Source organism: Corvus cornix, chromosome 2, assembly GCF_000738735.6.
Source record: "Corvus cornix cornix isolate S_Up_H32 chromosome 2, ASM73873v5, whole genome shotgun sequence".
In the NCBI taxonomy this organism is placed as follows: domain Eukaryota; kingdom Metazoa; phylum Chordata; class Aves; order Passeriformes; family Corvidae; genus Corvus; species Corvus cornix.
In genome coordinates, this window is record NC_046333.1 from 4,422,352 (window position 1) to 4,438,985 (window position 16,634).

The following is a 16,634-nucleotide window of genomic DNA, read 5'->3' on the forward strand; positions in this document are numbered from 1 at the left end:
GTGCTTGTGCTGTGGATGTGTCATCCTTCAGCTTGTAAAGAAATAAATGTAAAGCCCTGGTTCTTCTCTCAATAGGAAATACTATTCATAGTAAATTTGTATTGGGAATGAGTGGTGGAAGGGTGTCTGGGAGTGAGTGTGGCTCTGCTGGTGCAGCTCTGGGAGCTTCTTGTGGGTAGGTGCATGTCTGCACTCCCGTGTTGCTGTGGGAGGGGAGTTGTGCTCACTCCTGTGGTTTTGTAACTTTTTTTGTTCTTGTCTGTGGATTGCTCTGCTGCTGCTTCAGTTTCCCACAGGTCCCCCAATCAGGCACAGAGCAAACCCAACTGAATTCTCCCTGACTGGTTTTGCTGCTGCTCCCAGTGTCTCTTAGCAGCAGTACTCACAGCCAGTTTGCTGGCTGGGTTCACTCTGAGCAGTGCTAGAAGCACCCAAGTGATCTTCCTGCTGGTTTGGGACTCTAATTCCATTTCTAGAATTGTTATCATTCTTCCTGCAGTCTCATGCTGAGTAGATGACACTTTGTTGTGAGAACCTTTTCGTCTCCACAGGTAAGAAGACTTTTTGCTCCCTCTGTGGCAGTACTAGGACTATGTCTGAGTCCTGTTACGAATTCCATTTGGTTTTACTAATGCTATTTGTAGCTGCTGTAGATTGCATCTTCCATTTTGTAGTAAGAACATGACATGTAGTGGGGAGACAGCTTGAAAAACATACTCAAGGACCATTAACATTGCATTACTTCACTCTTCCTGAATTGTGGGGCTTGTGCCAGCAAGACTTTGACATTCAGTGGACTCTTGTTACCAAGTCCTGCTTGGGGAAAGGAGTATTCCCACCCCATGCTGAGTTGGCTGGAAATCCGAGAGTAGGCTTTTTTTTTTTTTGCTAGCTTGTTTTTAGAAGCAGTTCATTCTTTGCAAGAGGACTCTTCTTACCAGAAGCCTCAAATGAGGTGCAGAAAACAGAGGCATCACTTTGCCTTCGCAGCACATGGACCAAACAATGCAAGATCAGTCTGAATTTGCAATCTGGTATTTAATTTCTGGTTTAATTAGATCTGTATTTGCCCTGTGCTCTGTAAGAACGCATAAGAAGTTCTATTCCCAGTCTTGTAGCTTCTTGTTTTATAGCTGTATTGTCCTTGGAATGAGTAATCAGAGCAGGGCTCCCACAGCTCTTTGGCATGAGGCTGTCAAAGAGTTGAAGCATCCAGAGATGGAGCGAGCCTGCAGAGACAGAAATACTGAGCCTTGGCTGTAAAGCATTAAAGGTCTCCTGGGCTTTGGGGTACCTGGAACCTGCAAGTCAATGCTTGGTCCAGAGTAGCCTTGCAGGGAAGTGTTTTGTGTGCATTGTTCATAAGAGGAAAACCCGTGGGCACAATTATAAACAGAGCCTGCGTCACGAGCAGCTTTCTGGCACCGCACTCCAGATAGTGGAGGATGGATTCCAGATCTTGCTTAAAAGTGGAGAGGTCATGTGTGTGCAGGGAACGGTGGAAGCACAGGGCAGGGTTGTGCAGAGGTGTTCGGCTGAGCATGGCCTGATGCTGAAGGAGACTTGGGAATATAACTTATGGGGGCACGTGTGGAGAGCTGGATTTCTTCAGCCTTAGCAGAGTTGTTACTGTCCTCAGCTATATAAGTGGGAAGTTTTAGAGAAGATGAAGCTGGATTCTACAGAGGTGCATGGTGAAAGACCAAGCTTGGGAGCAAAGCTGGGAGATCTGATTAGTAATCAAGGGGGGAAAAAAAGCTGTACCACATGGGTGGTCAAACACAGAAACAGCCAAAAAGGTTGTAGAAATACCTCTTGTTAAAGAAAATTCAAACTAGACTGAATTCAATGCTGAGGAAATTTATCTAGGCTGGGATTTGATCCTGCTTTCAGCAGGAGGACGGACTGGAGGTTCCTTCAAACCTAAGTGATTTGTAATGTTCATTTGACCCTGGGAAAGAATATTTCCAATACAGAGGGTATCTGATACTGCAGTAGGATAAGGACTGATGCTCCAAGACTAGTATGGAACATGTCCCCCGTTGATTGTAGCTTTGTGAGCAACTGAGTTACAGTGAAGGGAAACTGTCCCATCTCCCAGGGTGCCCGAAGTAAATGTAAAGCTCGTGCAACACTGTTTTCTGAATCCTCCTTCCATGTGACTACTTCAAATCACTATTGCATGTGGTAGGAGAATACTATCCTAGAGCCAGGATTTGATGCTTGTCTTGTGACGGTTTGGCATGACTGTTCCATTGCTTAAGCGGATCTCTCTGCCAAGGGGATCTCTGGCTTCAATTGCATTTGCCTGGGAAGAGGCATCGGTGCAGTTCATCCCAGTCTTACTGGTAGAGCTTCAATGTCCTGATATGGCTGCAAAAATTCAGTTAAATTGGAGACAAAGTGTACAGGAACATGCTGTGTCCTCTGGTCAGTCCCCTGTCTTCCCACTCCTCCAATTAGCCTTGAAATAATTGATTTCCATTAACTTCAACGGAGATCTCAGAGGGTTTGTCTTCATTTTCAAAAATGGAAGCTTCATGTAAGCTGTGCAGCTGTAGAAGAGATGGTGTCCAGCATGCCTTAAAGGCTGATGCTGGGCTTTTATGGGGAGTTTGTCTCAAGGAGAAGTTCAGGCTGGAGCTGTGGGTGCTGAAGGTACAGGGAGCATGGATCCAGGGGTCTAGAGGAGATAACCTGAAAAATCACGCTTCAGTAACTGAGTGCTTGGGGACTTTTTTATTTGGGTTATTTTAATCCTTTCAGAGGTTGGTTTTATGTCAGAAAGAGCCATTTAATCGTAGAAACATGAAAGAAGCAGGGGTTAGAAAGGGTATGTTTTCTTCTTAAGGCGGTGTTTTCTAAAGTAGGTCATGACCCTCTTATGCAGGAATTTTGCAGCTGCTATCCTAGGGGTTGGAACTATATCTGGGAGCCTACAGAGGCAAAAGCAGAGGGTATTAAGCAGATCCTAATAACCATTCCTCCCCATCACCCTTCAATGAAATGATCTCCTGCTTTTCAGGAATAAAGCAGCAAGCATTTGGCTGTGCCTGGTTTTCATTGTTTTCCTAAGCCATTATGTTGGAAGAGATTAATCAGGGAGCAAATTTTCTCCGAAAGCTGATCTTAAAAGAGGCGGGGGAAGAGCCTCAGCACTGACCTTGATCAGAGTGTCTTGAGTGAGTGGGGGAGTGAGCAGGAACCCAGCACAGGAACACTAACCCCATGCTGCCCACCTCATTGGGACTGCAGTTGGCTCTGAGCGCAGCAGATCTGTGGCTGCTGGGAGAGTTGGTTTGTCTAAGTTGTGCTACCCTGGCACAAACTGCCCTTGGGGTTTTTCCTCATTGAAGGCTGTTCACAGCAGCCCAGGAAATCTCTTTCCATGTTCCCTATATATTTGTTAACCGCTCTTAAACTTCACAAAACCTTCTTGGTGAGCTTTTTCTTCTTCTGTCTGTTGGTATCATCTCTCCCTATACTTGTTTTACGCTTAGCAGTGTGTTCAGCATCCTGGCTGCAGCTTCTCTCCTTTCTTTCTCTTGCCACCCTGGCATTTAATAAACAAACTGTGTGGCTGCAAACCCTGAAGAGCCCGTGTTGCCATGTTTTCTGAACTCTCCAAAGAAGCATGGAAACCTGTCTTTGTTTGGTCCCAGAAGCAAGGCACGCTGCTGCTGCTGCCACCAAAGAGCAGCTTGCTTGTGGCACATCGTGCTTCAGCTTGGCTTAATCCTCGCTTGATACGCTTTTGAGATTTCATTGTTTCTCTATAATTAGTGCTACAGAGGAGCTGAAAGAAATGACGAATTAGCAGGAGAGGGGGGAGTGGGGAGAGCAGGTGGTGATCGAACTAAAGAGAGCTGCCAGAAAAGTAGGAGCAGCAGGGAATTAAATGGGAGGAGTCTCGAGTTCAGATGGTTCCCTGCCATGTGCCCAGAAGGATTTAGTTTGGGATTTCATTAGTGTTCAAATAATGCCATACACTCCTAACAGATCGGGTCCTTGTAGGCTGGGACATTGTCCAGCACCTAGTGAAAAGCAGTTTTTCCCTGAAGTCCTAGTGAGCATTGATCCCACAGACTTGAGGACTGGAAAGGAGCTGTAGCATGAGTGGTCCTGCTTTTAATTAGCCTGTATCTATTGTTTCTGGTAGTGACATCCTGAAAGAATAAAACACAAAGCTCTTCTTTGAGTGGTGACTTCTATAAAGCCCTGGACTTCATCTTGTGAAGGATTTGGTTCATAGTAGTGATGTTGCATCTGGATTGTGAGAAGCACCTCTGCCAGTTGTGCTTACACAAACTGGGTTTAACTGGCACAGAAATCCTGGGGTGTCATGCAGTGGGGGGAAGCAGTATGCTGACACTCTTGAGTGTCTGAGATATCCAGAAAGAGTCTTTGAACACAGATACCTATGCTGATGAAGACAGGTAGCTTTAGAAGTAAAAATACACACTACAAAACTAACTGGGGAGTGAAAAGGGTTCTGGGACAAGACAGTCCTCCGAGGTGCACAGTCATATTCTTCCAGCATCTGGCTTGTGTTTTCAGCCTCTATTACTATGCACCAAGACATCCAAAGAAAGAAATCATAATACTGGTGCTTTGAATGTGTCAGCAGCAACATTTCTTTTGGGATCTAACTCTTTCCAAAGAAATGATATAGTGTTTGTTTTTTGTTCTGACTTCCAAAAGGCTATTGCTGTAGGGAGACCAGCAGTTCTAGGAAGTGCAAACTCACTTCTGCCTTTTGTCACCACTTCTGTGTGCTCTGCTCTCTTTGTCTTGAGCCTTTGTGGTTTTACTTTTTTCCCCCCACCAAAGAAGCAGCAGAAACAAAACGAGACAAACAGGTATTGGGTGGAGAGAGTAGGTCAGTGCCACCCAGGATTCCCAGTGAGTGGGAATTAATTTCTACTGGGACTGCTGCTTTCATGCTGGATTCCTGCACCTGCTGGGCAGAGTGACTACAGGGAGTGTATGTGGAGGTTTGCTTTCAGGATGTTTGTCCTGTTTTTAATGTTGTGTATTTCAGCCCTGCTCCTGGCAGTCTAACCAAACTGCTGTCAAAACCTCCATCCCTTGCTCTTTCTGAGCACTTTCTTTTAAATATCTGCATAGACCTCTCCATCATCTTTCATTTGCTCAAGAACCTGCTTACAGCACTCAAACTTTGCTTTCAAAGCCCCTTGTAAATATTCTTGCTGTTATTGCTGTCCTTTTCCTCATAACTTTGTTTTGCCTTGTGCTGTGAATAGTCTCTGAAAAACATTATGTGTGCAAGTAATAAATGGCCTTAGTCTTGAACTTCTTAAAAACCCATTTGCTTTGTGAAATAATAAAGCTTTAGCAACCTTAGCATTTTGTGTTCTGCACACTTTCACTTTCTGCCATTAAAATATAAACTCCTGAGTACAGGGACTCCTGGCAAGCTGATGCTGTTGTCCAGGGTGCACTGGCCATGCCATATAAAGTGAAGTCAAAGTCCTGTAGCTCCACTGCTCCACTGTAGCAGGTACTGGTTGAAGATTAGAGGAGCAGAGTCCCACAGTTCAGGGCTTCTCAATTTATTTCAGTGTGATTTGGAATGGAGCATTTTTCCTGTATCTTTCAGGGCTGGGTTTCAAGCTCTTTCTCCCACATGGAACTTCGAGTTGGTACAACTTGGTGTGAGAAGATTCTTGATGGTGGTTGTAGGGAGCTTCAGTAGCTTTTGTTTAAAGATGAAACTTTTAGCCCCCAGTTTATGTGAATGTACTAGAAAAAAAATCACAAAGCTTGCCAAACGTGCTTTACCTGAATTGCAGATTCTGGAAGTAGTTTTTATAGTGTTAAAAATAGGAGAATCTGCTAAAATAGGTGTTACTCCAAAATGCAGAATAGTTGTTCTCATTTCTCTCAGCCCAAATGGACTCAAGAGTTATGCCTGGGATAATAAACAAAATAGCTGTGGGTTTATTTTTATTAGCATTTTTTAGGTATTGGCAATAGGCACTTTGGAGCTATTTTTTACACATCCTACCCCTTTTTTTATTAATTTGGATTTACTCCTTTCCAATGAAATGTGTAAATGTGGGGAACCAAGATGAAGGTAGAAGGTAAAGCAACAAGGTGTCCTATTGATGAGAGGTGAATGTTGCAACAGCTTCTGGAGGCCAGCAAAAATGAGCATCAAATAGATTTTATGTCTCAGCATTGCAAACTCCTTCTCATGTCAAAGGATATGATGTTGCTGAGCATGTTAAATCCAGAACTCCCTACCTGTAGCAGTTTGAAGGACTGTATGTTAAAATACGGTATTTTTTCCCCATTGGAATTTAAATGTTCTCTGGCTATGGTTTTCAACCCAGAAACTGAGGCAGTGTGAGAGCTGGAGCTGAACCTGCTTGAATGAAACCTACCTCGTGTCTTTGCATAAAATCAGGAGAGATGGGAACAGCAATTAGTGTCTAAAAATATTTGAAAAATCTCATTAGTGTCGGCAGCAAAGAGTGGCTTGTTTTGACACTTTGGGTGAACACATCAGGTTAAAAGTCTGTGTGACCTCAGTGGCATATCTTTTAAAAATACATGAGTAGAATCACTCTTCTATAAGGAAGCTGGAATCTGGAGAGGGTTTTTGGTCTGCAGAGCTGTAATGATCCCTGGAAGGGACCATAAAGATCTACTTGTTTTCCTTCAGTTTGCCCAGTTTGGATGTGGCGGCTGAGCCAACCCATGGAGCTGCACAGAGGGGAGTGCCTAGAGGGCTTTCACTGGGTTTTTACCTGGCTCTGCTGTCTTTACTACCTGGCACTCAGAATTTTGTTGTCTGGCCTCCCTCCCTTCCTGGTGAAGTCTGTAAGGTGTTGGTAACTCTCTCTTTTTCCTCCCTCAGGGAGTGGAGCGACTGCAGTGGTCCAGGCAGCCTTCTGCGCTCCGAAGAAAGAGAAGGTGGCGATTAAACGGATCAATCTTGAGAAGTGTCAGACAAGCATGGATGAGCTCCTGGTATGCAATCAGAATTGTCTGGGGAGTTGTATTTCTGTTATTTCTGAAATATCTCTTTGCCAAGTGCCTTAAAACCTTTCTTGAGGTGGAATGAAGGTTTTGGAACTTGACTGACTTCATTAGAGGCAGCTTAGTTGTCCTGGTTGTGGGACATGGTACTTAAAATGTTAAAAAGATCAACTGTTGCAAAACTTCAGACTGTTTGTTTAGAGCTCAGCACTTTGTATAATCCCTTTGTTTTGAACTGAGTTAATGTGCAAGTGTGAAGCTCAGATGTACCCACAAGAGCTCTGAAGTTTGAGGGGGATCCAGAACTGCTTTCAGAACATTTCAAATTTAAGGGAATGGCTTCGCTTTCTTTTCCTTTCCTTCAGTTCTTTACATTTTTTTCCCTTCACCTGTAAAGAGAAAAACTGAATGAATTAGCTGTTGTTCCTAATCTCTTTCTGGTACTGATGCCAGCTAAAGAGATCACTGACATATTGCAGGCTGCCGTATGGAAATCCCCGTAATTCTGAGTTCAGGACAGGAGACAGAATCCTTTGGAGCTATGGCTCTGTCATTTTCTGCTGCTCTGTGCCTCTTTTCTCAAGGTTATCTCAATGAAAAACAGATTTTTGCAGTAGCTGTGGTAACTGAAATTTCCCTTTCCTCATCTGGCCCCTGTGTTGATGGGCTTGGTTTTCTTCTCTTTGTGTGTGTGTGTGAGCTGGTGCCTCTGCAGTGCAGTGGTTGTTACATTCGCCTCACATCTGGAAGGTCCCTGAATTTAAACCAGGTAGAAATAGACATTCCTGTGAACACTGAGTTGTCTCCACTAAAATGAGAAAGCTCTCTGGGGGCAAAGCTTTTCCACAGTAAATATTGGCATTACGGAGATGAGTCTTGGTACTATCTTTTCTTCTAAAGCAACTCTCTAAGATTTTTATAATCCTACCTTGTCTGTCTGTCCACTTGCATCTCGACAGCTTCTGTAGTTTACTTCAGGCACTTTTTTTGGTGCTTGCAATTACAAGGTAGAACAGAGAGAATTTGAGAGTCCTGCTACCTCTACATTTGTACAATCTTCAGCAAATCACCTGAACCACAGTTCCAGTTTCTGTCTAATGCTATTTTTGTCATTATAGGCATCTGCAAATCTGCCCTGGTAAAGAGGTAAAGGCTCCATTCAGTCTGTCATAGTGCTCCTGTGGAGGGTTGCATGAAGGACTCAAGATGGCCTGTGTTCAAATCCTCTTATGGTTCATGCTAGTGTAGGAGTTCAAGATCTCCTCTCACAGTTGGTCTTTTTGTCCTTATACCAACCCTTGGTATCCTTTTCGAGCCTCTTACATGTCTTGCTCATACTACCCTGCCTCAGTGGTATTCCTGCCTGCATTGTCAGGATGTAGTAATTGAGACTGAGTCTTTGAGTAATTGCCAATTCTGGCAAAAGAAGGTTAGGTTCAGAAAGAGATACTGCAGAGATACGATGTATAATTTTAGATAAGTACTTCTAATTGCACGTTTTGGGTCTCTGGCTGACGTGTTCATCACAATGATTTTTCCTGTTGTGGGTAGGCCTGCAATGTATTGCTGTTATCAGCTCTCCAGAGCTTCCAGTTTTATGACCAGATCTGGTGTGGGTCCTTCGCTGGGCTTGGGTATGCAGCTGTAAATATCCTTGAATTTAAAAGTCACAGAGGGGTGGAGGGGCACAAAGATGGTTCTGAGCTGTAGCAGCTTCCTGGGGCAGCGGTTGCTGAGGTAGATGTGTTGTGTGAAAAAGTGTTTTCCCTGGGCTTGTTCTGAATTTGTCAGTCTATTGGATCACCAGTGTTGTTTCTCAGTGCAAGAGCCAAAAAGAATGGAAGTTCCTGATTTCCCAGCTCTGTGTGCTCTTACCTTCACTTATTTTTATCTTGTTTCCATATCTGCTTCTACTCTAAAGTAAATATCCTCAAATTTCTTGTAGTCTCCCTTCATGGCAGTTTTCCCAATTAGTTTAATTAACTTTTTTGAGCAACTGCTTCTTATTGCAGGATTGTGGTGTTCCCTCCCCACCAAAAAAAAAAAAAAAAGGTAACTGTAGATGGTTACAGTTGCTTTAAGAAAAAAATGCAAAGACAAATATGATGAATTCACACTGGGGTATGTTACACCCCCTCCTTGCTTTCTCCTTTCCCCCAGTACAATTAGAATCACAAACTGGGGCCTTCAGGAGCTCTGTTATCCTTCTGTTGCATTTGAGCACAACAGTCAGCTTAGGGTAAACTCTGCTTTCCTGCCTGGGGTCAGGAGAGTGCTCTTGGTTTACAGCACTGCCCACTCATTGGGCAGTGTGATAGCAAGGGGGAAATTGTGCTTAAATTATTTTATAATTATTTTTCTACAGACCTGTAGACTTCTCTGTTGAAGCAAGCTTCTTTCATCCCAGAATCTGCCTAGCTAAGAGGGTAGAACAGTGTCACATTGCTCATGAGAGACTAGGAAGACCAGCAAACAGTTCTGTAATCCTTAAAAAGATGATTTGATTCTTGTATATCTCTTTCAATGTCTGTGCTGCTTAGTGGCTGGCACTTCTACTTCTTGGGACAGAGGAGAAGAGGAAGGTTAATATGGAGTGTGAAATGCAGAGCAAGTGGCTCTATGACCAGCTGGATGGGTGAGTGGCCTTGAGCTTCCTTTAAGCCTAGCAGGTGTCCAGAGGCCAGGAAATCTGGGACCATGTCCTTGCTTTGGAGATACTCACTCTAAGCAGAGTAAGTGCTATGACTTGGCTCATTAAAGATACTGATCTTGATCCTTTTAGCTCAATATACATTTGAGCCGTGTGGGTGATCAGGAATAAACTGCACACTTTGCATATACTGTGTGACATTCTAGGTTAATGCACTGTATTTATTTATTGCTGCTGTGGGGTATGGAAAATGCAGGAAGGCCCAGTTTTGTTGAATCATGAGTAAGCCAAGTCAAGGGCATTCAGCTCTTCAGCTGGAGTGCTAATTGCTGTAAAGAATGTAGACAGCAAGAGTAATGCTGGGCAGAGATGTACCTCTTTCTAACCCAGCTGCTGAATTAGGGGTGATGTTTGTCAGGAATTTATTTCCATGCTTCATTTTTACTTTTCCCCTGTATGTTTTTGAATGCTCCCAGATCCTTCCTAGACTGCCTGTGGGGTTCAGCTGAGAGGGAAGTACAGTGTAGCTTATAATGATTCTTGCTCAGGGGTGTGACTGGGAGTGGAGTGTAAGGAGAGCTGGTCAAATACAGTGTTTTCTATAAATTATCTTGGACTTTTTGATTTATTACTGACGTGGAATTTATTCAATTCCAGTTTTTACTTGTCTTGCGACCCGTGGTAGTTAACAACCACACTGGTGTGGGTTTGCAAACAGTCTGCTTGTTCATGTGTTGTATGTCACAGCTGCACACCATTCAGTGCTGTGTTTTGCTCTTACTCTTTTCCATTGTGGGATGCTGGTTGCTTTACTGCTGTTGCCAATCCTTGAAACAGTGGTGAAACATCTGCCTCAAAATAACCATGCCTCCAGCCTTTTTTCTTGTATAAGTGTTTTCTTGTTTTAAAGAATTACTGATGTAAAAGGCCTTAAATCCCCCCTCTGTCCTACAAACTCTGCTTCATTTTCATGCAATTAAAGCTGAGTTTTCTTTCATCCAGATGGAGACTTTTTTCTCCATGAGTAGCAGATGACGTGGGTTGTCAGCTTAGCAGTTACCAGGAATGTTGAACAGCAGAGAGGGAAGCATAAGCTATGGGATATTTCACATTGGGCTTTCCCAGCTAGGGCGAAATGCTGCCTGTTTATTCCCTAAGATGATTCAACAGGAGACAGGCTCAGGAAAGAGCATGGGGGATGTGGTGTTGCTGTTCCTAGAAGGAGATTCCAAATTCTTCCCACTCCAGAAAATGATTAGGACTGGGTCTGACAGGTCTGCACTCAAGACGTGATGGTACTACTCTTTTACTGCTGTGGCCAGAGGGCAGTTAAGGAGGCTGAGGGAACAAGTTGAACTGCAGTTAAACAGAAATGTCCTCTAGAATTTCATGGAAATAACCTGGGGAACTTGCTGCCAATAATGGAGATCAAACATTGCGTGAGATTAAATAAATCAACCTATAGTTTAGAAGGTTAAATTAGATAGGATTTAAAAAAAGGATTATGAACTCCCCTGGTTTAAAGCGTAAGCCAACTGTTAACTGCCCAGGCTTAGTAAGAAGTCTACCCTCTGGGCAGATAATTGTGTAACTGCTTTTTATAGGGTTTTTACACCTTCTTTTGAAGACTTGGGCAGGATATTGAACTGCCTTTGATCTGATGGAGCACTTCCTACAAGTGGATTAACCAGACTATAAGGTTGTTGGGAACAAAGCAGCAGATTGCTGTGGAAGTAGTACAGATGTTTCATCCATGCCTGTCATCTGATGGGAATTGCTGTTATAATTCCATTTCCAGGCCTGAGGAGCTTTACACTTACTCCAGGGGAAAAAAGTCCCCAGTGTCAGTGCCAGGGAGTCTTACGTATGATACGTGGTTTCTGCATGGTTATTTGATCTGCTGTGTTACATGTTGGGATTGCATCTTAAGACTTAAACCTATGCTGGGTACAGCTTGGTTGTATTGTTTATCAAAGCAGGAACAACAGAAGTCTTAATTACTGGACTGGTTTAGGTTTTGGTTTGGTTTTGTTTTGGGGTTGTTTTTGTGTAGAGTTCACTATGATCATCAGTGTTAATGGTGGGTGAAGTCCTGAACACAGAATGTCTTCCTTTACTTGGACTGGATGAGCATGAGATGGTGCATGTAAAGAACTTTAGAGAGTTTGCAGCTGTCTGTGGGCACTAATCACATTGAAAGCATTGTTGAGCTGTAAGCACTGGCTATTGATCTGAACAACTGTAAGGGTCAGTAATAGGTTAGTTGGTGATGTGGGTAAAGCTGGCTTGCTTGTATCTGTGAGAGGAGGCATTCACTTGCCCGTTCGCTTTTTGGCTGAAACCAATAAAAAATGGCCATGTAGGAATTGCTACACCACAATTATAAACAAACAACAGTTTATAAACACCTGCTTCCTTCAGTACATTTCCACTAATGCTGAAGACTTTGAAAGAGGGAACGACCACTGACTGAGGCTGAAGACTAGCCATTAAAATGGGCAACTGCTGAATGACTTGCCATGGGACTGTTTTGTTCCCGTCACTGAAGATTATTTAATGGATGAAGTGTGTTTATCCCTTTCAGAATTGTTTCTCTTTCACTGTTGTTCTAGGGCTAATCTAACCCCTCTTTACTCGTGCCAATTTAGGTCCTGTAGCCACTTGAGGCAAGGAGTTGAACTGGATAATCCAAGGAGTGGGAGGTGAATCAGGATCTCTGATTTTGTGTTTTTCCCCCACCTTCTTAATGTCTCTTGAGTTAATTTTGGTAGAAGAACATGTTTGGTTTTGTTTTTTGTTTTTAGTTATGTTGCCACCTCAAAAGGCAAATGAATTATTACTGTCAATTTTCCAACCTTTTAGCTAAACGGTTAAAATTCCACTTGGAGCAAAATATGAATGGTTATGGCTGCTGTAGGACTGGAGCTCTAAATCCTGCTTTAAAAGGATGAAGAGCAGCTTTAATGCCTTATCTCTCAGCTGAAATCTCATGGTGTAAGATCTTTACCAGCCATACTTGAAGCACTGATGTTTTCAAGGGGTGATCACACCTGACCTGCTTTGATTTCTGCCTAGCCATGCTTTCCCTCCCCAGTTCTCTTATGGTTGTGATTGCCTTCAAACAGGGTAGCCACGTTGACAGCTTTCTGGACTCTGAAGTTGCAGGTAGCCACATGAAAGCACTCCGCTGCTGTGCTGTATCTCTTGAGTTCATGTCAACATGTAGAAAGTAAAACTAAATAAAGCACAATTTTTGTCCCTGTATTTGAGAGCGTCTCTGAAGAAAGCCTCAGGGGCAGACGAACAGAGTAAAAGGTGATGATGTGAAAAGAAAATACCATTAAGAAACTTGAGCTGGTAGCTAAAACACAGCCTTAACTGCTCCCATTAATTCAAACTTCAGTTGTGTGTCAGTGGGCAAATAAACCCTCATCCAAAATAGCGGATCTCCAGAAGTATGTCTGACTTACAGGAGACTAGCAGGTTGCTTATGATTCTAGATTATACTTCACTGCAGTTTTATTGCTGTTTTGCAAGCCTTGAAAAGTTTCTTTTATTGCCTGTAGAAGTACTGAAAACATTTGTCAGAACCCTTAATGGAAGCCATGGAGGCATTTAGAGCTAATCCCAGTCTATTTGCTTTTGGTATTTGACAATACAGATATTTTTAATATCTTGCCCAGGGTGAGCATGTAACCATTTCCAAACCATTGCCTGTGTCTAGACATGTTTTTGTTGGGAATTCATTCTCCATAGCTAAACAAAAAGCGGAGCAATTTATGGGAATTGGCAGGAAGGCTGTCTCTCATCACTGAAGCCATGGAGTGTGAGGGGTGTTGGGTGGAAGAGCTGCTTATCACCCACTGCATCTGTGGATGGCGTGGAGGTCTGTATCAAATGACCCATGGCTGTTGGCAGAGAGGGAATAAAGCAACCTTTCCACCTTAATGCTTGTATAGAGCAGCCCAAATAAATTATTACAGAGGTGTGGAAATCACTGAGATTTTTTTTTAGCAGTCTTCCAATATAGTTTTCATGCTGGGGAAAATATGGGAAGCACAGTTGTAACTCAGTTATCTGGGGATAGCAGTCTTATTAGGGAGGTACGAAGAGGAAACCCTTGCCGGCTATGACTTTGTTGTGTTTGAAGAGCAGCAAACTCTCCCAAAGGTTTTGGGAATAGTATTAAAGCTGAGCTTACTACACACAGAATGGCTGTTGCTGCATTTTATCCCCTCCTTCTGTAAGTATGCTTTTGAGGAGAGCTTCCCAGTGATCCTTGAGTGGGATTCCTGCTTTAGCTACAGCCCTTCAGCCGCTGCATTTGTACTGCTGGAGCAGACTGTGGATGTATGACAGAATTGGCTTGGTTTCAGTTATGCCAGGAAGCATTTTAACCACAAAGCCCCTGTGATTTGCCACTATCACTTATAACAATTGTATGGGTTGAGCTTTCAGGATGTTGGTACCCTCTTTGGGGGAGAAGAAGAACCAAGCTTTGATATAGCCAGTGTGAGATTAGCCTAGAAAACTGCTGAAAATGGAGTGGGGGTTTGTGGGTGGAAGGGAAAGTCTGCTGCTCCTTCTGATTGGTAATAATGTAAAAACACTAAAAATCGTGGGCTGTGATGCAATTAATTATTCAGAGCTGTGCTACACTGTGTGAGAAATGGATTAATCTGCCTGTGTTATACATCCACTGGCTGACAGAGGTGTTTAATTGCACAGATCAGGTTTGTGATTATTTATTTTCCCTCTTTATGCCTTGGTGCACATGACAGACTTGAGCTATTTTTTTTTTTTAAGCTGTGCTTCCCAGCCCAGGGAGCAGATTGTGGTAGTGAATGAGAGAGGAAGTTCTTCAAAAATAATAAAATGGTAACTAAGTGTCACAGAACGCCTGAAAAATTCTGAAGTACAGGGCTGCTTAAATGACAAAGATCTGATCCTGGTCTAGGCTGTTAAGTAAACTTGGTCCAGGCTTTGTCTCATTGCCTCCTGTACTCCAGTAGGATACACAAGTGTGTATCAAATATGCAGTGTTTGAGTATATTTCTCATATTACTCTCTTGATCTCCCAGGGAACTGCTTCAAAATATTTTGAGCAGTCTAGCTGAGAAAATATAAAACCAGCTCCTTTGGATAATTTCTGAGAGTGGTGGGTTTGGGGCAGGTCTGGCTGAAGAGATGGATTACCAGTCCTGCTTGCAGCTTTCCATCTTGGCTTCCTCTGGTGCCACTTGTGCTCATGTAGTATATTTTAATTGTCAGAGAGAGAACTACAGAGAGCCACAGAAAACTCTGAAGTTGCTGATTTATTCCTTTTTGAAAAATGACTTGACACAAGTGAAAGTTTGCAAGGAAGGGAGCTGGAGCTGTCAGAGTAAGCAGAATATATTGTTTTAGGCTGTATTTATTTTCACAGAGTGTTTTTTATTCAGAGTATGCTACATGGAGATGAATAGCCTATTCCCCACTCTTCAAATATGCTTTCCTGTTTAGAAGGATTCTTCTTTAATCTGCTTGTTAAGTTTCCTGGAAAGCTGGTGCCTCTCCTGGGGAAGCAGAAAGAGGAACCAATTGCTTTGGATTCCTCAAATGCACCTACTCCCTGAAAAGCAGTGCTAAGTGGATAAATCAACATGAGCCTGTTCCTTTGGAGCTGTGATTGCCAGCTCAGGCCTTGCCAAGGGGAAGCAGTGGCTTTACTCTGAACTCGGTCACAAGCAGAGCTTTGTACAGGAGTAGGAGGAAAATGTGCTGCATTTGTGGGGCGTCCTAGGCATGAGTGAATTCTTCTCAGAGCTCTCTCTTGTACTTCAGTACCAGGGAAGTCTTGTGCTTAGAGGGAGGGAAGGATCAGGGGGTGAAGGGCCCGTGCTCTCCTCCTTCCCTGCGTCCAGTGAAGGAATGTTGTAGTTGAGAGCAGAAGTTCAGGGTATGAGGGGAGGAGTGTCTGGGGTTGGTGCTGCTGGAGGGTCCAACTTGACAGTTTGGGGGACTTGGCTGGAGCACAAGGGCTCAGCTGGGTGCGGTGCAGGGTGCCAGGCTTGGCTCCGTGGATGGCTTTTGTCTATGGACAGCCAAGAAACTGTGGGTCTGCCTGTCCAAACTGGTGATTTGTGCTTGCATAATGAAATCAGTCTGTGTTTTCTGTGGTGTTCCCTCCATAACCTGGGAAGCCTCAACCCATAACCTGAACCCATAACCAAAACTGAGGCTAAGCACAGTCAAAACTCGAAACAATTTATATATCTCAACATATTTCATGTTGTCCTCCATCAGTAGTAGCTACTGACTTTCTAATCTCAAAGTGGTCTCCCTCTTCTTCCAGTATGACAAAGGATACAGCTGTCCTTTGTGCCTTCAACCTGATTGAGCTAAGCCATCTGCTTTCCTGCTGGGAAGAAACATTAGGAATAAGAGGCCTTTTTTTCCCAGAGGCCAGTATTTCCCTTTCTCATCCAAATGATCGTCTTCAACAGATTAAGCATCTGTTGCATCGTGTCTTACTGAAAGGAGAAGTCGGCATGAACTTCTTAGGTCACAAACTGGAGTGAATTTTTGGGAATATTCTATTATAGCTGCATGCAGGTGTTTCAGTTGCCACCACTTTGATGGTGTTACCAAGGGTTTTTTGGGTAACTTTTTCTTCCTCTAGACAGACAGGAATAACATCCTAAAATACCTTCTGGCTCTAGTATGATGCAGCCTGAGTGTTTAGAGTATTTCTGGATTTTCTACATTTACCTTCTAGGTATCCTTTTTCTTTGCACCCTCTTTGTGTCTTGAGGGAGATAACCTCTGTGCCTGAGGAGTAATAATCACTGTGTGTGTCCAACTGCTAATGTTTTTTTTTTCCTCTACAGAAAGAAATTCAAGCCATGAGTCAATGCCATCACCCCAACATTGTATCTTACTACACATCATTTGTGGTGAAAGATGAGCTTTGGCTGGTGATGAAGTTACTTAGTGGAGG

General features: G+C 43.3%; 1 protein-coding gene across 1 annotated transcript in view; it reads left to right on the top strand.

The window, feature by feature from the left end:
• OXSR1 (oxidative stress responsive kinase 1) overlaps positions 1-16,634 on the top strand; it is an 88,215-nt gene that overhangs the window by 12,429 nt on the left and 59,152 nt on the right. The window contains exons 2-3 of the mRNA XM_039549256.1: positions 6,884-6,996; positions 16,525-16,633. Of these exons, the coding sequence (XP_039405190.1) occupies positions 6,884-6,996; positions 16,525-16,633 (222 nt within the window). The remainder of the gene's footprint in view (positions 1-6,883; positions 6,997-16,524; position 16,634) is intronic.